This window comes from Gigantopelta aegis, chromosome 1 (genome assembly GCF_016097555.1).
Source record: "Gigantopelta aegis isolate Gae_Host chromosome 1, Gae_host_genome, whole genome shotgun sequence".
Taxonomy (NCBI): Eukaryota; Metazoa; Mollusca; class Gastropoda; order Neomphalida; family Peltospiridae; genus Gigantopelta; species Gigantopelta aegis.
Genome location: NC_054699.1, coordinates 3,854,967 through 3,879,474, shown reverse-complemented (window position 1 = coordinate 3,879,474; position 24,508 = coordinate 3,854,967). Strand labels below are relative to the sequence as shown.

General features: G+C 37.3%; 1 protein-coding gene across 2 annotated transcripts; it reads right to left on the bottom strand.

The window, feature by feature from the left end:
• Window positions 1-444: 444 nt before the first annotated feature.
• On the bottom strand, window positions 445-24,508 carry LOC121369430 (eukaryotic initiation factor 4A-like). Of its 2 annotated transcripts, XM_041494531.1 has the most exons (8): window positions 24,425-24,508; window positions 23,486-23,616; window positions 18,124-18,263; window positions 16,616-16,787; window positions 12,920-13,173; window positions 7,562-7,702; window positions 5,973-6,133; window positions 445-2,061 (listed from the first exon to the last, which is right to left on the bottom strand). In XM_041494531.1, exons 2-8 carry the CDS (start codon window positions 23,601-23,603, stop codon window positions 1,917-1,919), a joined length of 1,131 nt encoding a protein of 376 aa, XP_041350465.1. In that variant the 5' UTR covers window positions 23,604-23,616; window positions 24,425-24,508; the 3' UTR covers window positions 445-1,916. The 2 variants fall into 2 exon arrangements, with proteins under 2 accessions (XP_041350465.1, XP_041350472.1); XM_041494538.1 differs by lacking the exon at window positions 24,425-24,508 and having other exon boundaries at window positions 23,486-24,292.

Below are 24,508 nucleotides of genomic sequence, written 5' to 3'. Positions count from 1 at the left end.
GTTGTTTTAACAAAGGGGCATTATTATAACAGCGACTTGCATTAAAGTTTGTTGTTTTAACTGAAATAATTTAGGGATATACAGTTTAGGTTGCATGGCAAGCAGACAGAAACAGAATGTGTCAAATTTTCTATAAGAACGTTACTAAAAGTTACATAGTGTGAATGTACCTTTATCATACCAATGTGAACATGAAATCTTCGTACAGTTCAGAGTACCGATGGTTGGCGTTTTGAAGACTGGTTGTCCTATATAAATGAAAGATTCCTTATGTTTAACATACTGTGATTGATTTATTATGCATATTCTCTTATACTGCACAATGCACTAGGTGTCCTGTCGTTTCAAATGTACCTATTTGTGAAGATATTTTCATAAATTATTTAGTTGTTATGTGTCAGTACATGTACATTGTATCGTTCTATTTCATCTAGCTAGTTAGTAATTTTTGTAAAAAAAAATTGTTTGTTGCCAAATGTAAACTTTTCTTCCATTTCAGAAATATTGTGTTCCAGTAGAAATGCCAAATTAAAATATTTATATTCTTTATGTATGTGCCTCTTGTTTTGGCATTAAGTTATCATTTCTTCTTTTTCAGCCTTAACCATTTCCAATGATTTATTATTAATGGATGACTTTTATAGCTGAGGTTACCTTGGCCGATATTAAAACCTGGAAGCCACATTATTACTTTTACATTTTATTGTGTATTTGACTGGCTTCTTACAGACATGTCGGACCACGATAATTTAACATGAAACCTTGAAGATTACTTGTTCATCCATGAATAATAAACATTGTAGCAAGTGGTCTTTGATAAGTGGTTTTCACTGCAGATCACTACAGTCTTTCTTCTCTTGTAACACTCACGGTAATGTTAGAATCGTTTCATAAAACGGAGCCCTGTTTAACATGTTATTACATGTCAATAAATAAAACATTTATTTCCTTTTCTAATCTATCTTATTTTTATTAGGGATTATCAAACTGTTTTTTATCTGAGCAAGACACGGAAGGAGAGGTAATTGTCTGCAGTGAATAACTGACCTACTTTTTAAATACCTGACCCACTTTTTTTAAATACCTGACCCACTTTTTTAAAATACATGACCCACTTTTTTTTACTATGAGATCTATCAGCAAGGCTTTATTATCTGTGTGTGTTGTTTGTTCCCGTTTGAAAAAAGTGCTTTAATACAGTTTACTACGACACAATCATGTTTGTACAATTTGTATTTTCAATTACTTGTTTCAACTTTCCTATTATCTATTTACAACAAAATATTAAAGATTACATTTATATAAAAATTCTGTTCATTTTTTGTTTTATTTCACACAAGACAACTGGACTTTGTATATGTCCTCTTTCAACTGGTGCTACTACTGGGAAAACTAGCAGGTTTTCTTTGAAAACTGCATGTCACAATTATATAAAATCAACTGAAAATTAAATGGGAGTGTACAGTGTGAAATGCAGTATAAACCAGCCAAGCATCCAATACAGTAAGACCTCGGCCAACCTTCCTATCCTAGTCTCCTAATCAATCAAACACTCTCACAGTCTATTTCTCTCTCTGTCTCTGTCTCACTTTTGGTCTCTCTCTCTCTCTCTCTATAGCTCTGTCTGTCTCTCTCTCTCTTTATAGGTCTGTCTCTCTATAGCTCTGTCTGTCTATCTCGCTCTCTATCTGTGTGTGTCTCTCTCTCTGTCTCTTGTCTCTTGTCTCTCTCTGTGAGTGGTGTAGCCTTAGTTGTTCAAACAACACAAAGATGCTTAATATCTGTGTGAGAATTTATCCAATGACGCAAGCACCTCAGGCGAGCACTCGACCGACTGAGCTAGATCCCAACGTCAGGGTACTTATAAAGTACTGTCATGAAATAGGATGCTTGGCGTGAGGGTTACAGTTACGGTTCTACACTAAATCAGTAACACTAGCTGGAAGTTCATTAATTGATGTATTACAGAACAGTTCAATGCTGGACAACTTTTCTCTATCCTCGTCTGTTATTAAACTGATCACTAGTCTCCTGCGATCAGTTTTATCTGTTGTGCCAAATCTGAAAGAAAAAGTTTAATAATATTACATACATATTACACATTACAGCCTCTTTGAATGGGCACACAGATGTGCATATAATAGTATCTCAAGGTAGGAAATACAATGAATAATGCTAAAATTAGTTTGTGGCCCATGACTGATACCACAAAGGCCATGGTATGTGCTGTCCTGGGTAAGAAAGAACATTAAAAAGATCCCTTTCTGCTTCTGATGACCACGAGTCCGCATTACCAAGTGTTCAAAAGCCAATAGCCGATGATTAATAAATCAATGTGCTCTAGTGGTCTTGTTAAACAAAACAAATTTTAACTTTTTCCAACCCCTATATAACCATAATTAAAATGTGTCGAGTGCGTCATTAAATAAACCATTTCCTTCCTTTTGCGACTCCAACCTTTGTCATCACACTGCACCCTACCAACACTTACACTCGCTGATATTTGCTACCAATAATTATTGTCGTTAAATAAAACCAACTATTAAACTTTGTGAAGCAGCAATGGTTCCAGAGACGTATTTGATGGCCCCCACCTCCAAAACCGTAATAATACCATGTAATCAGTCATGTAGAAACTACTGTAGATTAAATTAATAAAAGCTCATCAGTTTTAGGGATAACCAGATGAATTCGAGAAGGTTGGGGGTTTGGGGGGTTTTTTCTGCAAGATTTTGCCACCCCTAAAATTTGTAATTCTGAACTGTAGTCATCAGAGAAAAGCTGCTACATTTTTCCATTAGCAGCCAGGGATCTTTTATATACACCATCCCACAGACAGGATAGCACATACCACGGCCTTTGTTACACCAGTTGTGGAGCAACTTTAAATATGTCGTAGTGTTTAAAAACTAGGGTCCGTCACTGTAAATATGTCATAGTGTTTAAAAACTAGAGTCCGTCACTGTAAATGTGTCGTAGTGTTTAAAAACTAGGGTCCGTCACTCTAAATGTGTCGTAGTGTTTAAAAACTAGGGTCCGTCACTGTAAATGTGTCGTAGTGTTTAAAAACTAGGGTCCGTCACTGTAAATGTGTCATAGTGAAAAAACTAGGGTTTTTCACTGTAAATGTGCCGTAGATGTTTTATATACACCATCTATCACAGACAGATGTCGTAGTGTTTGAACACTAGGGTCTATCACTTTAAATATGTCGTAGTGTTTAAAAACTAGGGTCCGTCACTGTAAATGTGTCATAGTGTTTAAAAACTAGAGTCCGTCACTGTAAATGTGTCGTAGTGTTTGAAAACTAGGGTCCGTCACTTTAAATGTGCCGTAGTGTTTAAAAACTAGGGTCCGTCACTTTAAATGTGTCGTAGTGTTTAAAAACTAGGGTCCGTCACTTTAAATGTGCCGTAGTGTTTAAAAACTAGGGTTCGTCACTCTAAATATGTCGTAGTGTTTAAAAACTAGGGTTCGTCACTCTAAATATGTCGTAGTGTTTAAAAACTAGGGTCCGTCACTTTAAATCTGTCGTAGTGTTTAAAAACTAGGGTCCGTCACTTTAAATGTGCCGTAGTGTTTAAAAACTAGGGTCCGTCACTTTAAATATGTCATAGTGTTTAAAAACTAGGGTTTGTCACTTTAAATGTTCCGTAGTGTTTAAAAACTAGGGTCCATCACTTTAAATATGTCGTAGTGTTTAAAAACTAGGGTCCGTCACTCTAAATATGTCGTAGTGTTTAAAAACTAGGGTCCGTCACTTTAAATGTTCCGTAGTGTTTAAAAACTAGGGTCTGTCACTTTAAATATGTCGTAGTGTTTAAAAACTAGGGTCCGTCACTTTAAATGTGTCGTAGTGTTTAAAAACTAGGGTCCGTCACTTTAAATGTGTCGTAGTGTTTAAAAACTAGGGTCCGTCACTTTAAATATGTCATAGTGTTTAAAAACTAGGGTCCGTCACTTTAAATGTGCCGTAGTGTTTAAAAACTAGGGTCCGTCACTTTAAATATGTCATAGTGTTTAAAAACTAGGGTCCGTCACTTTAAATATGTCATAGTGTTTAAAAACTAGGGTCCATCACTTTAAATGTTCCGTAGTGTTTAAAAACTAGGGTCTGTCACTTTAAATGTGCCTTAGTGTTTAAAAACTAGGGTCCGTCACTTTAAATATGTCGTAGTGTTTACAAACTAGGCTCCGTCACTTTAAATATGTCATAGTGTTTAAAAACTAGGGTCTGTCACTTTAAATGTTCCGTAGTGTTTAAAAACTAGGGTCCATCACTTTAAATATGTCGTAGTGTTTAAAAACTAGGGTCCGTCACTTTAAATATGTCGTAGTGTTTAAAAACTAGGGTCCGTCACTTTAAATATGTCGTAGTGTTTAAAAACTAGGGTCCGTCACTTTAAATATGTCATAGTGTTTAAAAACTAGGGTCCGTCACTTTAAATATGTCGTAGTGTTTAAAAACTAGGGTTCGTCACTTTAAATATGTCATAGTGTTTAAAAACTAGGGTCCGTCACTTTAAATATGTCATAGTGTTTAAAAACTAGGGTCCGTCACTTTAAATGTTCCGTAGTGTTTAAAAACTAGGGTCCGTCACTTTAAATATGTCGTAGTGTTTAAAAACTAGGGTCCGTCACTTTAAATATGTCGTAGTGTTTAAAAACTAGGGTCCGTCACTTTAAATATGTCGTAGTGTTTAAAAACTAGGGTCCGTCACTTTAAATATGTCGTAGTGTTTAAAAACTAGGGTCTGTCACTTTAAATGTGTCGTAGTGTTTAAAAACTAGGGTTCGTCACTTTAAATATGTCGTAGTGTTTAAAAACTAGGGTCCGTCACTTTAAATATGTCGTAGTGTTTAAAAACTAGGGTCCGTCACTTTAAATGTGTCATAGTGTTTAAAAACTAGGGTCCGTCACTTTAAATATGTCGTAGTGTTTAAAAACTAGGGTCCGTCACTTTAAAATAGTGTTTAAAAACTAGGGTCTGTCACTTTAAATGTGTCATAGTGTTTAAAAACTAGGGTTCGTCACTTTAAATATGTCATAGTGTTTAAAAACTAGGGTCCGTCACTTTAAATGTGTCGTAGTGTTTAAAAACTAGGGTCCGTCACTTTAAATATGTCATAGTGTTTAAAAACTAGGGTCCGTCACTTTAAATGTTCCGTAGTGTTTAAAAACTAGGGTCTGTCACTTTAAATGTGCCGTAGTGTTTAAAAACTAGGGTCCGTCACTTTAAATATGTCGTAGTGTTTAAAAACTAGGGTCCGTCACTTTAAATATGTCATAGTGTTTAAAAACTAGGGTCTGTCACTTTAAATGTTCCGTAGTGTTTAAAAACTAGGGTCCATCACTTTAAATATGTCGTAGTGTTTAAAAACTAGGGTCCGTCACTTTAAATATGTCGTAGTGTTTAAAAACTAGGGTTCGTCACTCTAAATATGTCGTAGTGTTTAAAAACTAGGGTCCGTCACTTTAAATATGTCATAGTGTTTAAAAACTAGGGTCCGTCACTTTAAATGTTCCGTAGTGTTTAAAAACTAGGGTCTGTCACTTTAAATGTGTCATAGTGTTTAAAAACTAGGGTCCGTCACTTTAAATATGTCGTAGTGTTTAAAAACTAGGGTCCGTCACTTTAAATATGTTGTAGTGTTTAAAAACTAGGGTCCGTCACTTTAAATATGTCGTAGTGTTTAAAAACTAGGGTCCATCACTTTAAATGTTCCGTAGTGTTTAAAAACTAGGGTCCGTCACTTTAAATGTGCCTTAGTGTTTAAAAACTAGGGTCCATCACTTTAAATGTTCCGTAGTGTTTAAAAACTAGGGTCCATCACTTTAAATGTGCCTTAGTGTTTAAAAACTAGGGTCCGTCACTTTAAATGTGCCTTAGTGTTTAAAAACTAGGTCCGTCACTTTAAATGTGCCGTAGTGTTTAAAAACTAGGGTCCGTCACTTGAATACAGCTCCTCACCTGTACAGGTAATCTCCAGCCATTGCCGGGAGGCCGTAGTTCATACAGACTGGAACATGGTTTCCCGATGCCATCGTGTCCGTTGTGACCAACAGTCGTACAGATCCACTGATAAAATCAGTTCTCATTTGCTCCTGGGAAGCAGCAGACATACCATCATGCTACAAAATAAAAATGAACTGACACTGATAATACTAAATCTGGTTTATTGGACTCCAATCTCAATGAAAACAGATATTAAAATGAGTTACTATCTACATGGTTCAACATAACCGAGGTAATAAACATGATACAAAGCACAGGTGTAATAACAAGTGTAATAACGTGATGTAATAACAAGTGTAATAACATGATGTAATAGCAAGTGTAATAACATGACCGTAATAACAAGTGTAATAACATGATGTAATAGCAAGTGTAATAACATGTCGTTACTTCCCCAGTCCTAGCCCAGACAGTGCCTGTCAAATATGACGTCATTTCATTGTCTCCTTCTAGTTGTGGTGGAAACATTTTGAGACGGCGCTTGTTATTCATAAAATAATAATAACAATAATAATATGTATAATTATTACACTTGTGTGCAAGTCATACTGATTTTGACAAAACTTGTGTCAGGATTCTTGTATTACCTGAGCGAAAATCCTGTCACTCGTTTCGTGAAATCTATACAGTGTTCGAAAAAAAGCCTTAGTCTTTAAAAACTAGGGTATGTCCCTTTAAAAAGACAACACTGCTAAGTCATGAATCATTAATGTGTTGTTATTACAGTGAAACCCTCCAAACTGGACAGTATGTAAACCAAGTATTCCCTCAACACCAGACATTTTTTCACGATTTCTTTTTTGAATATCAGTACAGAACAGAACCGGATACGCCTTAAAACCGGACCTTTTTAATATCAGTACAGAACAGAACTGGATACGCCTTAAAACCGGACCTTTTTAATATCAGTACAGAACAGAACCGGATACGCCTTAAAACCGGACCTTTTGAATATCAGTACAGAACAGAACCGGATACGCCTTAAAACCGGACCTTTTTAATATCAGTACAGAACAGAACCGGATACGCCTTAAAACCGGACCTTTTGAATATCAGTACAGAACAGAACCGGATACGCCTTAAAACCGGACCTTTTTACTTGGTTCCCTGGGTGCCTGGTATAGTGCGGTTTCACTGTATATTAAACTGAAAGTAATAATCAATATTTTTTGGCAATCGGGAAAGGAAAGAAACTGGAATGGTCCACTGCAAATGGTACAATATGTTGATTTCTAGTCTTGTGCAAAGCGATAAAAATCAAAGGAAAAAGCTCAGAAAGGTTTGAAATTAAAAACATTCAGCATTTCAACATTTAATGTGTGCTTCAATTTTTCAGTCCTAATGTATTCAAGACCTAAATTTTATACAAAAGAGGATAAATTTTGTCAAATTCAGATAAGACTCGTAACCCGCTGACATTTCATTTAATCATACAAAATGCATCGATCCTTCAGCTTAGTACATTTAAAGAACATGATGTTAATGACAGCCCAATCATGCAAAATCCTTTGAGGTAAGAAGAGCTAGATGAACTGCATACATACCAAAACATTTACCAGCCAATCACGTGCTCTCATTTCCTGAGCCAGCCAATCAACTTGACTGTTTGTGTTGCAGTACACGACGGTCTGACGACATGGACCAAGAGTTTCCAGTAGATCGGTTAATGTCTCCAGCTTCCACTCCTGAAAATAGGATCCACTGAATAAACAGGAAAAATAATGTTTCTTTAATGAAACATCAGCACAACCCCCATCCAAAAAAGGCTCATATTTTAAAAGCTATCTCAGCACTATGATATCATAAAACTGTTGTTGGCTATAGTGTGTCATAGTGACGTCATAGCCTAAGATGGTTTTATGATATCATAATGCCCAGATAGCCAGGTTGTCATGAAAACATCAGCCAAAGGAACTGTCCTGACTTTGGGAAAGGGAGGGTCTTCTAAGGAGAGTAAGACACCAGTAAAGCAAAGCAGAAAGCAGATGGAGGAATATCTGGAAAAAATTTGTTTTGTTTAACAATACCACTAAAGCACATTGATTTATTAATCATCGGCTGTTGGATATCAAACATTTGGTAATTCTGACATATAGTCTTAGAAAGGAAACCCGCTACATTTTTCAAGCAAGGGATCATTTATGTGCACCACCCCACAGACAGTATAGCACATATCACGGCCTTTGATATACCAGTTGTGGTGCACTGACTGGAACGAGAAATACCTAATAGGGTTTGATCCTAGACTAACCGAACATCAAGCGAGAGTGCTTTACCACTAGGTTACCTAATAGGGTTTGATCCTAGACTAACCGAACATCAAGCGAGAGTGCTTTACCACTAGGTTACGTCCCGCCCTAAACATCTGGAAAGAAATGGAGAAAATGTTAGCAACAATAGATGATGATGGTAGATGGTCGATGGTCGATGACTGATGGTTGATGGTCGATAGTCAATGGTCAATAGTCGATAGTCAATGGTCAATGGTCAATGGTCAATGGTCAATGGTCAATGGTCAATAGTCGATAGTCAATGGTCAATAGTCGATAGTCAATGGTCAATAGTCGATAGTCAATGGTCAATAGTCGATAGTCAATGGTCAATAGTCGATAGTCAATGATTGATGCTCGATGGTTGATGGCTGATGCTCCCAGTGAGTAAACTGTAGACCTCTGAATATTGCAAGAACAATGGTTTTGTTCACCCATCACTCGCAAAGTCTGGGTTTGTGTAACCCATTTCTGGTTCATATATTAAGTTTAAGGCACCACTTACATGGATTACCGGGACATGATACTGCATGACTCATACATAGGATACAACAACTATAAATCAGTGACACAAATTAAAATTACTTGAGGGTGATGTTGTCTCTTTGATGCTTGTGGGAAAGTGCATATAAAAGATCCTTTGCTGCATTAGGAGAAATGTGGGTTTCCTTTGATGACTACGAGTCCGAATTACCAGAATTGACATCCAAGAGCCGATGATTAATAAATCAATGTGCTCTAGTGGTGTTGTTAAACAAAACAAAATTGAACTTTTAACTCTGATGCCTGCTAAACAATGTATATTAACTAACCACATTACAGAACATATTTACCATCATTTTAAAATAACATGCAGTACATAAGGCCATCTACCTTCAGCTGACTAACCACATTACAGAACATATTTACCATCATTTTAAAATGACATGCAGTACATAAGGCCGTCTACCTTCAGCTGACTAACCACATTACAGAACATATTTACCATCATTTTAAAATGACATGCAGTACATAAGGCCGTCTACCTTCAGCTGACTAACCACATTACAGAACATATTTACCATCATTTTAAAATGACATGCAGTACATAAGGCCGTCTACCTTCAGCTGACTAACCACATTACAGAACATATTTACCATCATTTTAAAATGACATGCAGTACATAAGGCCGTCTACCTTCAGCTGACTAACCACATTACAGAACATATTTACCATCATTTTAAAATAACATGCAGTACATAAGGCCATCTACCTTCAGCTGACTAACCACATTACAGAACATATTTACCATCATTTTAAAATGACATGCAGTACATAAGGCCGTCTACCTTCAGCTGACTAACCACATTACAGAACATATTTACCATCATTTTAAAATGACATGCAGTAAAGGCCGTCTACCTTCAGCTGACTAACCACATTACAGAACATATTTACCATCATTTTAAAATGACATGCAGTACATAAGGCCGTCTACCTTCAGCTGACTAACCACATTACAGAACATATTTACCATCATTTTAAAATGACATGCAGTACATAAGGCCGTCTACCTTCAGCTGACTAACCACATTACAGAACATATTTACCATCATTTTAAAATGACATGCAGTACATAAGGCCATCTACCTTCAGCTGACTAACCACATTACAGAACATATTTACCATCATTTTAAAATGACATGCAGTACATAAGGCCGTCTACCTTCAGCTGACTAACCACATTACAGAACATATTTACCATCATTTTAAAATGACATGCAGTACATAAGGCCGTCTACCTTCAGCTGACTAACCACATTACAGAACATATTTACCATCATTTTAAAATGACATGCAGTACATAAGGCCGTCTACCTTCAGCTGACTAACCACATTACAGAACATATTTACCATCATTTAAAATGACATGCAGTACATAAGGCCGTCTACCTTCAGCTGACTAACCACATTACAGAACATATTTACCATCATTTTAAAATGACATGCAGTACATAAGGCCGTCTACCTTCAGCTGACTAACCACATTACAGAACATATTTACCATCATTTTAAAATGACATGCAGTACATAAGGCCGTCTACCTTCAGCTGACTAACCACATTACAGAACATATTTACCATCATTTTAAAATGACATGCAGTACATAAGGCCGTCTACCTTCAGCTGACTAACCACATTACAGAACATATTTACCATCATTTTAAAATGACATGCAGTACATAAGGCCGTCTACCTTCAGCTGACTAACCACATTACAGAACATATTTACCATCATTTTAAAATGACATGCAGTATATAAGGCCGTCTACCTTCAGCTGACTAACCACATTACAGAACATATTTACCATCATTTTAAAATGACATGCAGTACATAAGGCCGTCTACCTTCCTTCAGCTGACTAACCACATTACAGAACATATTTACCATCATTTTAAAATGACATGCAGTACATAAGGCCGTCTACCTTCAGCTGACTAACCACATTACAGAACATATTTACCATCATTTTAAAATGACATGCAGTACATAAGGCCGTCTACCTTCAGCTGACTAACCACATTACAGAACATATTTACCATCATTTTAAAATGACATGCAGTACATAAGGCCGTCTACCTTCAGCTGACTAACCACATTACAGAACATATTTACCATCATTTTAAAATGACATGCAGTACATAAGGCCGTCTACCTTCAGCTGACTAACCACATTACAGAACATATTTACCATCATTTTAAAATGACATGCAGTACATAAGGCCGTCTACCTTCAGCTGACTAACCACATTACAGAACATATTTACCATCATTTTAAAATGACATGCAGTACATAAGGCCATCTACCTTCAGCTGACTAACTACATTTTCCCCAATTAAAAATAAATAAATCCATTATATTTGTATATTATGCATTGGATTTTGGGAGGGTGGCACTTTAAAGTTTGGGGTAGGGGTGTGCACCCCCATCACATGACCTCCGGACCTGTGCCTGAATGAATTAATTTTTATCAACACCCCAGCACCAAAATACACATCGGCTATTAGGTGTCAAACAAAGGTAAGTATAGGAATTAGAGAATACTCAACGAGCTACGCAGCAATACTGTTTGTCTTGCATGAGAGAATACTCAACGAGCTATGCGGAAATACCGTTTATCTTGCACAAGTGAATTGATGATGTTCTTCCCGAGCCTTTGACGATGGAAGGACAACATCCATTCACAAGTACAAGATAAAGGGTATTGCCAAGTAGCAAGTTGGATATTCTATTTATTACCCATTGTCAATATTTATAATTTTATGAAAGATTTTCGAACGATACTGTTGAAAATAAGTTTGCAAGTTGAGAACAAGAGGCAGAATTGCAGCACTGCGTCATAGCTGTGACGTACGTATGGCTCATGATGTAAGTCAGTTGTTGACATGACTTCCACCATGGACACTATTCTTACATAAAATTAATCGACTATAGTGAAGCATTGATTATGATGTCAAAACGTATCTATGGGAAGAAATGGGTTTTTTCCTTTCTCTGTGGAAAGATCACTTCTCTCTGCCCACTTGTCTCTGCCCACTTGTCTCTGCCCACTTCTCTCTGCCCATGTGGTTAGTAATCGGTGATATGCACCCGACACATCTACATAGGGATTAATGGTTAGTTAGGGGCGGGACGTAGCCCAGTGGTCAAACATTTGCTTGATGCGTGGTCAGTCTAGGATCGATCCCCATCAGTGGACCCATTGGGCTATTTCTCATTCCAGCCAGTGCTCCACAACTGGTGTAACAAAGACTGTGGTATGCACTATTCTGTCTGTGAGATGGTGCATATAAAAGATCCCTTGCTGCTAATTAAAAAGAGTAGCCCATGAAGTGGCGACAGCAGGTTTCCTCTCTCAATATCTATGTGGTCCTTAACTATATGTCTGATGCCATATAACTGTAAATAAAATGTGTTGAGTGCATCGTTAAATAAAACATTTCCTTCCTTCCTTAATGGTTAGTTGTTCAAACTTGTTTGACCCCTGAAACGTACCTCCCGTTCCACTGAAACGTACCTCCCGTTCCACTGAAACATACCTCCCATTCCACTGAAACGTACCTCCCGTTCCATTTGAACATACCTCCCGTTCCACTGAAACGTACCTCCCGTTCCACTGAAACGTACCTCCCGTTCCACTGAAACGTACCTCCCGTTCCACTTGAACGTACCTCCCGTTCCACTGAAACATACCTCCCGTTCCACTGAAACATACCTCCCGTTCCACTGAAACATACCTCCCGTTCCACTTGAACATACCTCCAGTTCCACTGAAACATACCTCCCGTTCCACTGAAACATACCTCCCGTTCCACTGAAACATACCTCCCGTTCCACTTGAACATACCTCCCGTTCCACTGAAACATACCTCCCGTTCCACTGAAACATACCTCCCATTCCACTGAAACATACCTCCCGTTCCACTTGAACATACCTCCCATTCCACTGAAACATACCTCCCGTTCCACTGAAACATACCTCCCGTTCCACTGAAACATACCTCCCGTTCCACTTGAACATACCTCCCGTTCCACTGAAACATACCTCCCGTTCCACTGAAACATACCTCCCGTTCCACTGAAACATACCTCCCGTTCCACTTGAACATAGTACTGTCTGACATTTTCCAGTGATGGCGTATTGTCACAAACATCCACCAAAACTGATTCGGACATTGTCCAACTAACGAGGTCAGATTCACGCGCACCCAACGAGGTCAGCAGAGCTATGGTTTGAACCGCCTCCGTCAGGTGTCTGTGTATGTCACAGATCTGTTCCGTCATGGCTCGAGATATCATCTGGTCCACATTATCCAAAATCATCATCTTGACACAGTCAGTGTCTGAAAAACCACAACAGCTAAATAACAAAAATAGAGGATAACTAGGTAACATATGAAGAGATGAAAACTCATATTAAATCTCTCTACAGGTGTCTGAAACTAACTGATTTGCAGCTAACTCGGCATGAACAGGTGATCATGTTCTGACTAAGGACGGGACACAGGCTGAAACAGAACACACATGAAAGGTTCCAGCTAGTACCCACTTCCATGTGCTCCTGTGGAGAAGAGAACAGACAACCAAACATGTCAAGTCTTGGGACAAAAGGTTTTTGTAAGGGCCACAGTAAACCTTGGCCCTCACAAAAAAACATTTTGTCCCTCGGCTTGGAATTGCCGTATCTATACCTCACAACGGTGATAGATTCTATTAGTACAGTACCAAGAGAGGACAGTATCATTCATAGTCACATCTGTAGCACATTCAGCCAGACTGAACAGAAAAACATCCACCAGACTGGTTTATGTGCTTCATGTTAAACCAAATGGCCACGTCGGGAACCAATCAAACAGGTCGCGAACGTTGGCGAAATGTTCGCTGGCTGAACTTAGGACCCGCCTCAACGTGTAGTCGTCAACCGAACGAAAAGAAGCAGAAGACAAAAAGTAAAAGTTTTATGAGCTGGAGCACATCGATTATTGAATCAGCAGCTATTCAACTCAGGAAACCTGCTACATTTTTCAATTAGTAGAAAAGGACCTTTTATATGCATTTCTCTTACAAACAGGACAACACATACCAAGGCCGAACCAAAATTCAGAGCAGTCCACTATTTCGTACCATTCCTTCTTTTTAAATTAATTTTTAATGTTTATTTTATTTTATTTATTATTATTTTGTTTTAACTTTAAAAAAGAGTTTTATTATTTTAGTTTTTTAATTTAGTTTTTTTATTTACTTACCAGCTAGGGATCTTTTTAATAAAATTCTCCTATGGGCAAGACAGTACATATCGCAGCCTTTGATGAGTCAGTTGTGGTGCACTGGGATGAGAAAAAACTTGATCAGAGAATGCATCCATTGATGAGATTTGATCCTTCAACTCAAGCATGCATGTATCATAAGATTGAACCACCCTGCATGCATCATAAGATTGAACCACCATACATGCGTCATAAGATTGAACCACCTTGCATGTGTCATAAGATTGAACCACCCTGCATGCATCACAAGATTGAACCACCCTGCATGCATCATAAGATTGAACCACCCTGCATGCATCACAAGATTGAACCACCATGCATGCATGCATCATAAGATTGAACCACCCTGCATGCATCACAAGATTGAACCACCCTGCATGCATCATAAGATTGAACCACCATGCATGCATCATAAGATTGAACCACCATGCATGCATCATAAGATTGAACCACAATGCATGCATCATAAGATTGAACCACAATGCATGCATCATAAGATTGAACCACCATGCATGCGTCATAAGACTGAACCACCATGCATGCATGCGTCATAAGATTGAACCACCCTGCATGCATCATAAGATTGAACCACCCTGCATGCATCATAAGATTGAACCACCATGCATGCATGCATCATAAGATTGAACCACCCTGCATGCATCACAAGATTGAACCACCCTGCATGCATCACAAGATTGAACCACCCTGCATGCATCATAAGATTGAACCACCATGCATGCATCATAAGATTGAACCACCATGCATGCATCATAAGATTGAACCACAATGCATGCATCATAAGATTGAACCACAATGCATGCATCATAAGATTGAACCACCATGCATGCATGCGTCATAAGATTGAACCACCCTGCATGCATGCATAAGATTGAACCACCCTGCATGCATCATAAGATTGAACCACCATGCATGCATGCATCATAAGATTGAACCACCCTGCATGCATCACAAGATTGAACCACCATGCATGCATGCATCATAAGATTGAACCACCCTGCATGCATCACAAGATTGAACCACCATGCATGCATGCATCATAAGATTGAACCACCCTGCATGCATCATAAGATTGAACCACCATGCATGCATCATAAGATTGAACCACCATGCATGCATCATAAGATTGAACCACCATGCATGCATCATAAGATTGAACCACCCTGCATGCATCATAAGATTGAACCACCATGCATGCATGCGTCATAAGATTGAACCACCTTGCATGCATGCGTCATAAGATTGAACCACCCTGAATGCGTCATAAGATTGAACCACCTTGCATGTGTCATAAGATTGAACCACCCTGCATGCATCATAAGATTGAACCACCCTGCATGCGTCATAAGATTGAACCACCATGCATGCGTCATAAGATTGAACCACCCTGCATGCGTCATAAGATTGAACCACCATGCATGCGTCATAAGACTGAACCACCATGCATGCGTCATAAGACTGAACCACCATGCATGCGTCATAAGACTGAACCACCATGCATGAGTCGTAAGATTGAACCACAATGCATGCATCATAAGATTGAACCACAATGCATGCATCATAAGATTGAACCACAATGCATGCATCATAAGATTGAACCACCATGCATGCGTCATAAGACTGAACCACAATGCATGCGTCATAAGACTGAACCACCTCAGTGAACGCATTCTCTGACTGGGTCTTTTCCCATACCAACTAGTGCCACACATATGGTACATCAAAGGTTGTGGTATGTGCTGTCCTGTTAATGGAAAAATGTGGTGGGTTTCCTCTAAAACTCTGTGTCAGAGAAATTTAGAAAATATATTTGATATCCAATAATTGATGATTAATAAATAAATTTGCTCTAGTTAAACAAAAACGTTTTTCCAAACATATATGTGGCAGTCAGTGCTTTTAAGATGTAAGTCTCAGGGTTTCACATTTTTATAGTCAACACCTTCTCATTTCTATGCTCTATGATCATCAAAACTCATTGGAATATATTCATACATGAATCTTATAAAATGGCAGGCTATTTTTCGCTCCAGCCAGTGCACCACAACTGGTATATCAAAGGTTGTGGTATGTGCTATCATGTCTGTGGGATGGTGAATATAAAAGATCCCTTGCTACTAATGGAAAAATGTAGCGGGTTTCCTCACTATGACTGTGTCAAAATGATTGATATCCAATAGCCGATGATTAAAAAATCAATGTGCTCTAGTGTTGTCGTTAAACAAAACAAACTTATTATAAAATGGCAATGTCATTGAACAACATAATATGAACATAAAATAGTTACACGGTCCTAGTGCATTGTTATATTATAATGGGCAACATAATTCTAGTTCCATGATTTTGCCGATATGCTACTTAAACAACTGTTTCCATACAATCCACAGGTTTGAAGATAGTCGAAGAAACCCATTCATTTCAATTTCTTCTACAAGCATTTCTTTTGTAGGAATCACTAAAAATATTCAGCAAAATTAGCATTTCTGTAGAGTTTACGTACCTATAACCTTCTTTGTAATGGCTTCTAAAACATGACAGGGCATTCCAATAATGACGTGAACATTTATCATGGTTGTCCTGGCAACCAGTATTCCTCCATCTTGTGTTGTTTCCTCACAGATGCGGCACTTTACTCTAACATACTTGCCAAGGCCAGTAACTACTGCTTGAACCTGCAGATAGTGAAAAAAACTATTAAAGTTTGTTTTGTTTAATAACACCACTAAAGCACATTGATTTATTAATTATTGGCTATTGGATGTCAAACATTTGGTAATTTTGACACATAGTCTTAGAGAGGAAACCTACTACATTTTTCCATTAGTAGAAAGGGATCTTTTTTATGTACTTTCTCACCCGATGATTAATAAATCTGTGTGCTAAAACAAAAGAAACTTTTAACTTTTATGACAGTGCCTATCATCTTCATTTCTGGAACAGGTCTTGATCATTCATCTACCCTGTAGCATGTCACATTCCTGTATCACTGTGTGTGCTGTCCTGTGTGTAAAAATGTGCATATAAAAGATCCCTTGCTGAATCAAGGTAGCAATTTCCTCTGATGAATACATGTCAAAATTACCAAATGTTTGACATCCAGTAGCCGATCAGTAATTAATCAATGTGCTCTAGTGGTGTCGTTAAACAAAACAAATTTAACTTTTTCTAACCCCAACTTTTGTCATCAGCACCCTACCAACATTTACACTCACTGATATTTGCTACCAATATGCCAGACAGTCAGCTCATTTTCTGCTTCCCTCCCCCTATTAAATTCTGGACCCACCCTTGTACATGTATGCCTGTTTATCTGCGATGCATATTGTCTTTCTTCAAATGCTGGTTAATAAATACTCTTTCTTTGCTTTAAATTTTATATTGGATAAAAGAATAAAGGAGGTTGAAGAAATGTTTCAGTGATATCAGGTGAAATCAAAAAAACATGGACCCATTTTACATGCTTGTATAACCAGTGCCTATGGTTTGAAAATCGATGGTGAGCAAGAAACTGCTCTCCTGAAATTATGTAGAAAAACAATTGCTCCCAGTGTAACAGTTCACAGTAATTTTGAGTAAATATATTAATGATATCGGCGTGTGACGAGGGGAGTAGTTTTTCCCCACATGGAAATAGTTTTGCACGAGTGTGAGTAATTGCTTGCATCAACTATAAGAACTGTTTAACTACATAATTTTACCATGCTTAAACACAGATCTGCATTTATAAGAAACAGGCTTTATGAATTCAGACCAAATAACACTGTTTTTGTTTTCAAAAACCCACAAAACTATAAATTTTGTGGCATTTATGCCCAACCGTATATGCACTTATTATTTTCAATGCAGATAGTAACACAGTTGTTAGCAAAATTTACACATTATGAACATGCATAAGGCAAGTCTTTGCAAAAAAAAACCTCATTGTAATATTAATCCACTTTACAGAATCACAGTGTTTTATTCACTATCTAAATTTAAATTTTACAGGTCATCGAATAAATAATTTACCGATAAAGCCAGCTCTCGGGTAGAACACAAAATAACTGCTTGACATTTTGCATTTTTGTAGTCAATATTCTGTAGCAATGCTAAGACAGCCGCAGTTGTCTTCCCTGTACCAGATGGTGCTTGAATAACTGTATTTTCACCTGGGGAAGAAAAAGAAGTACTTTACTATTTATTTTCCATTTTTAACAAAGCAGACGTCACAATTTAAATTAAGTTACCACTCTTACTCACAATCACTACTCTAAGACCAGTTCGCTCCATCCAGTGCACCACAACTGGTATATATATCAAAGGCCGTGGTATGTGTTATCCTGTCTGTGGGATGGTACATATAAAAGAATCCTTGCTGCTAATTGAAAAGAGTAGCCTATGAAGTGGCGACAGCGGGTTTTCTCTCTCAATATCTGTGTGGTCTTTAACCATATGTCCGACTCCATATAACCGTAAATAAAATGTGTTGAGTGCATCGTTAAATAAAACATTTCTTTCTTCCTTCCTGAGACCAGTTCAGAGAGAGTAATTTTTATCTCCCCTTACCATAAGAATTTATATATATATATATATAGTATCAATCTAATCAATAGTCTGCCACCAGCCTCGGTGGCGCAGTGGTTAAGCCATCGGACTACAGGTTGATAGGTACATGGTTCACAGCCCAATACCGGCTCCAACCCAGAGCGAGTTCTTAAGGGCTCAATGGGTAGGTGTAAGGCAACTACACCATCGTCTCTCTCACTAACCAACTAACAACTAACCCACTGTCCTAGACAGACAGCCCAGATAGCTTGAACCTTAATTGGATATAAGCATGAAAATAAGTTGAAATGATATAAATAGTCTACCCATTGACAAATTAACCAAGGGGCTATTCAAATATTGTGTAATGCTCAAGGGGGTGGGTGTGTGCAGGTCCAAATGTTTTTTGTTGTTGTTTTTTAACTTTTTTGTAAAATTCATAATCATACAGTTAATACAATAACTTTACATAAAAATCCAATGTTTATAAATAAATATATGAATGTGAAATGTATACACAAAATACTAATAACAATATCAATACTAGTCTTGTCCTTAAACAGTCCTAAAAGCAGTATTCAGAATATAGAAAAAAAGTCCACCCCCCACAACATATGGACATTATAAATTAAAAAGATCTATACAGTCGGATCTCGTTATCTCGATCTATGTACTCATTATTCCAGGCTAGTTTCATCTCAGTCCACAGTTACCTCAAATCTTGGACCATTTTGTTCATTCCCTACAACATCGAGATAACAACGTTTGACTGCATATATATAATTAATCCTTGAATAAATTGTGACATATAGACCAGAATTTTACAAACTTATCATAATTGCAACAAGAGAATGCCACGCTTTTTGTTACATTATAATATAGACTCAGCTCCTTTTGTATCCATGTAAAATCTGGGATGAGACACTTTAAATGACTTTTAAATATTAACTGTTTAGTTATTAATATAATAACATTAATAGGATCATTGTTACTCGTCTTAAATCCCAAAATTATATTTTCTTTTGTAAAGTTCATTATTATACCAGTTTTTGTTGCATCCAAAGCTTTAATTGTTCCCAAATATGCCTAACGTCAGTACATTCCCAAAATAGGTGTATTAGTGTTGATATTTCATGTTTACAGAAGGAGCAAAGAGGTGAATCAATATATCCTATGTTATGTAAAAACTTATTTGTAGGCAATATCCTATGAATAATCTTGTATTGAAACCATCTTAATTATGTACTATCTGTGCAGCGAAAAGGTATTGTATTTACCGTTTTCCAATCATCATCGTTATGGGGGTGAGTGCAGGTCCAAATGTTATGTAGCATTATGGGGGGGTGCAGGTCCAAATGTTATGTAGCATTATGGGGGTGGGTGCAGGTCCAAATGTTATGTAGCATTATGGGGTGGGTGCAGGTCCAAATGTTATGTAGCATTATGGGGGTGGGTGCAGGTCCAAATGTTATGTAGCATTATGGGGGTGGGTGCTGGTCCAAATGTTATGTAGCATTATGGGGGTGGGTGCAGGTCCAAATGTTATGTAGCATTATGGGGGTGGGTGCAGGTCCAAATGTTATGTAGCATTATGGGGGTGGGTGCAGGTCCAAATGTTATGTAGCATTATGGGGGTGGGTGCTGGTCCAAATGTTATGTAGCATTATGGGGGTGGGTGCTGGTCCAAATGTTATGTAGCATTATGGGGGTGGGTGCAGGTCCAAATGTTATGTAGCGTTATGGGGGTGAGTGCAGGTCCAAATGTTATGTAGCATTATGCTCTTTATTTATCAGTAAAATTTTCTGTTATTCATAAACGCTCTGTCACGCTGACAATGTTTAACACATGTAGTTATAGCTAGATGTACATACACACAATAAGGATTACACATTGAGTTGAAGTACGTATCTGCTTTTTTTCCAGATTTCAAAACAGTACGTTAAAATTAATTTACATCTATCGCATTATTTTTTTGTGAATAGAAATGGTGGGGTGGGTGGGGATGTCTCCAAGTGTTACATAATATTTTGAGGGGTGTATGGTCTAGCATTATGGAGCATTACGGGGGGGGGGGGAGGGGGAAGAGAGTGTCTAATTATGACAAAAAAAGTGTTAGGTAATATTTGAACGGCCCCCATTTGGTAAAATTTATACAAAGTGACTACAACATTTAGTTTTAGAATACTAAAATTTTCTTTAAATTAGCCACTTTTTAAAATAATGTTCAAGGAAATTTATACTCCACATTTCTGAAAATTGGGTAAAATAAAATTTAGTCTTGTGTAAGCCCCGAATATCTTAAATTTAAATTAGGGGAGCTATGAATCACTCCCCTTAGTTTTTTCATGACAAAGTCTGTAAAAATTCAAAGGGAAGAAGTTTGTTTTATATAATGACACCACTAGAGCACATTGATTAATTAATCATCGGCTATTGTATGTCAAACATTTGGTAATTCTGGCTCATAGTCATCAGAGGAAACCCACTAGATTTTTCCATTAGTAGCAAGGGATCTTTTAAATATGCACTTTCCTCCCACATACAGGAAAGCACACACCATGGCCTTTGTGGTGCAATGGTTGGTACAAGAAAAAAGCCAATCAGCTGAATGGATCCAGCGAGGTGGTTCGATCCTGCGACGCGAGCACCTCAAGTGAGCACTCAACCGACGGAGCTAAATGCCACTCAGTAGATTCTTAGGGAAACTACATACTGCCTATACCAAATGAACTACATACTGCCTATACCAAATGAACTACATACAGCCTATACCAAATGAACTACATACTGCCTATACCAAATGAACTACATACTGCCTATACCAAATGAACTACATACTGCCTATACCAAATGAACTACATACTGCCTATACCAAATGAACTACATACAGCCTATACCAAATGAACTACATACTGCCTATACCAAATGAACTACACACTGCCTACACCAAATGAACTACACACTGCCTACACCAAATGAACTACACACTGCCTACACCAAATGAACTACACACTGCCTACACCAAATGAACTACACACTGCCTACACCAAATGAACTACACACTGCCTACACCAAATGAACTACACACAGCCTACACCAAATGAACTACATACTGCCTATACCAAATGAACTATATACTGCCTATACCAAATGAACTACATACTGCCTATACCAAATGAACTATATACTGCCTATACCAAATGAACTACATACTGCCTATACCAAATGAACTACATACTGCCTATACCAAATGAACTACATACTGCCTATACCAAATGAACTACATACTGCCTATACCAAATGAACTACATACTGCCTATACCAAATGAACTACATACTGCCTATACCAAATGAACTACATACTGCCTATACCAAATGAACTACATACTGCCTACACCAAATGAACTACATACTGCCTATACCAAATGAACTACATATTGCCTATACCAAATGAACTACATACTGCCTATACCAAATGAACTATATACTGCCTATACCAAGTGAACTACATACTGCCTATACCAAATGAACTACATACTGCCTATACCAAGTGAACTACATACTGCCTATACCAAATGAACTATATACTGCCTATACCAAATGAACTACCGGTATATACTGCCTATACCAAATGAACTACCGGTGTATACTGCCTATACCAAATGAACTATATACTGCCTATACCAAATGAACTATATACAGCCTATACCAAATGAACTATATACTGCCTATACCAAATAAACTATATACTGCCTATACCAAATGGCAGCACATTACAAGTTTAATATTTCTAAAGAAAGAAACAAATATTTTATTTAACGAGGCACTCGACGCATTTTAATTATGGTCATATGGCTTTGAATAATATTTTTGAGTGTGTTATCGTTATGTAAAGATTATGTGTTGGGTTGATTAATTTGTAGATCACTCGCTACTAATGGAAAATGTAGCAAGTTTCCTCTCTAAGACTATGTCAAAACTACCATATGTTTGACATCCAACAGCCGATGATTAAAGAATCAGTGTGTTCTACTATCTAGAGGTTTTGTTAAACAAATCAAAACTTTTACTTTGCTCTAGGATTGGCTGTAATAGGCATGGGTATTAAATTTTTGTATCGCGATATATCCCCATACTGGTGTAACAGCCCAAAATGTACCCCCCCCCCCCTGGCAAACTATACCCGGGGTATAAACTGGACTATCCCAGAATATACCCCGGGGTATAAAATAAGCTAGCCCAGAATATACCTCAGTTGCTTTTCTTTTGAAGCATTATTATTATTATTTATTTATTTTGTATACAGGTTAGTAATAAAAAATGAGGGTTAGGGTTAGGGGTATAAAACAGGCTAGCCCACTTTAACCCCAGGTATAGTTTGGCGGGGGTACATTTTGGGCTGTTACACCGGGTCCCTGTATCGCGATAAGTATCATAATATATTATTTACAACAGCATCAACACTATTTTAAGGACGGTTTGTTATCACAATACATATTATCTGCCTTTCAAATCATAATATATAGGTATATTGCAGTGTTCGAGATTAACGGTATCCCGATATCCCGGGGATATCAGAATTTAATTTTGGATACCAGACTTCAAGAACCCAGTATCCCACTGGGATGCCATATAATACTAAATTCTCAGGTGGGATACCAGATTTTGGAATGTTAGTATCCAACTGGGATACTGGCCAAGATATTTAATCTCGAGCATTGTATTGAAAATATTGTGCATCCTTAGTATTAGCTATTACAAAGTTTGTTTTGTTTTCAAAGTTTGTTTTGTTTAACAACACCACTAGAGTCAGTACTAGACTACCCTACTTTTACTGCTCTGTACCTTTGATACATGTAACAACAGATTTCCCTTCAACTTGTGATGGAACATCAAAACCAAAATCTTTGATCGCAGTTAAAATCTCAACTCTCAGATGCATATTTTCAAATCTGTCCACCATAGCATCTCATTTTCTGTGGGGAAAAAAAAAAGGAATTAAAAACAAGAAATACCTTGATGTTTAACTTTATGTGTGATGTGAAAATTATATTAACATTAATGAAAATTAACAAACCAAAAATGGTATCTCATCTCCTCCCCCATCCCCATTTTTAGTTCATGCCCCTGCATTTTAAATATTCGTGAAAACCACGATTGTTAATATAATTTAGTAATCGTGGCAACCATTATCTGTAACGCCAATGACTTGTATAATATTGTTCTATTATGTGTAATATTGTTACTTTTATTGTTGTTTTTACTGTCAAGTGTAGTGCACGGTGCACATTATATCAACACTTTTCTTAACCACACATTAGAAGAACCACACATTCTAGTATTCGACTAGTTCACCAAGGTAAACACCTACGGTCCGTTTTTTTAACATTTTGACATTTATTGGACCTGCGATAAACATCACAATAATAAATATCGTGCTGGAGACGTTTATCTTGATGAATTAGTATTCGACGTTCCTTCGGACTACCGTCAATGCTGAATGATGTGGAAGATTTAGTGTTTTTAAAATATGAAAAACTACTTTTCAAGTAACAATGTTCAGTTTGTTGACATTTATCTTTAATATGTTTTTAACTGACATCATTTTATACTGTTTATGACCATTAATTTGTTCCCATTACGATCGACAAAATGTTTGGTCAAACTGAAAGTAGAAATTATGCCTGCATCAAATCAGGAACATCCGTGTCAAAGTTCGAGGTGTATAAAATATTAATGCCGTTCTAAAATCTATTAATACCATGTGACACCCTGTTTTCTTACCACATTAACTAAGCGTGCTATACCTCTTTTTTATGGAACTTAAATCGTGACACACCGTTAACATTATTAATGTTGGGAACTGAT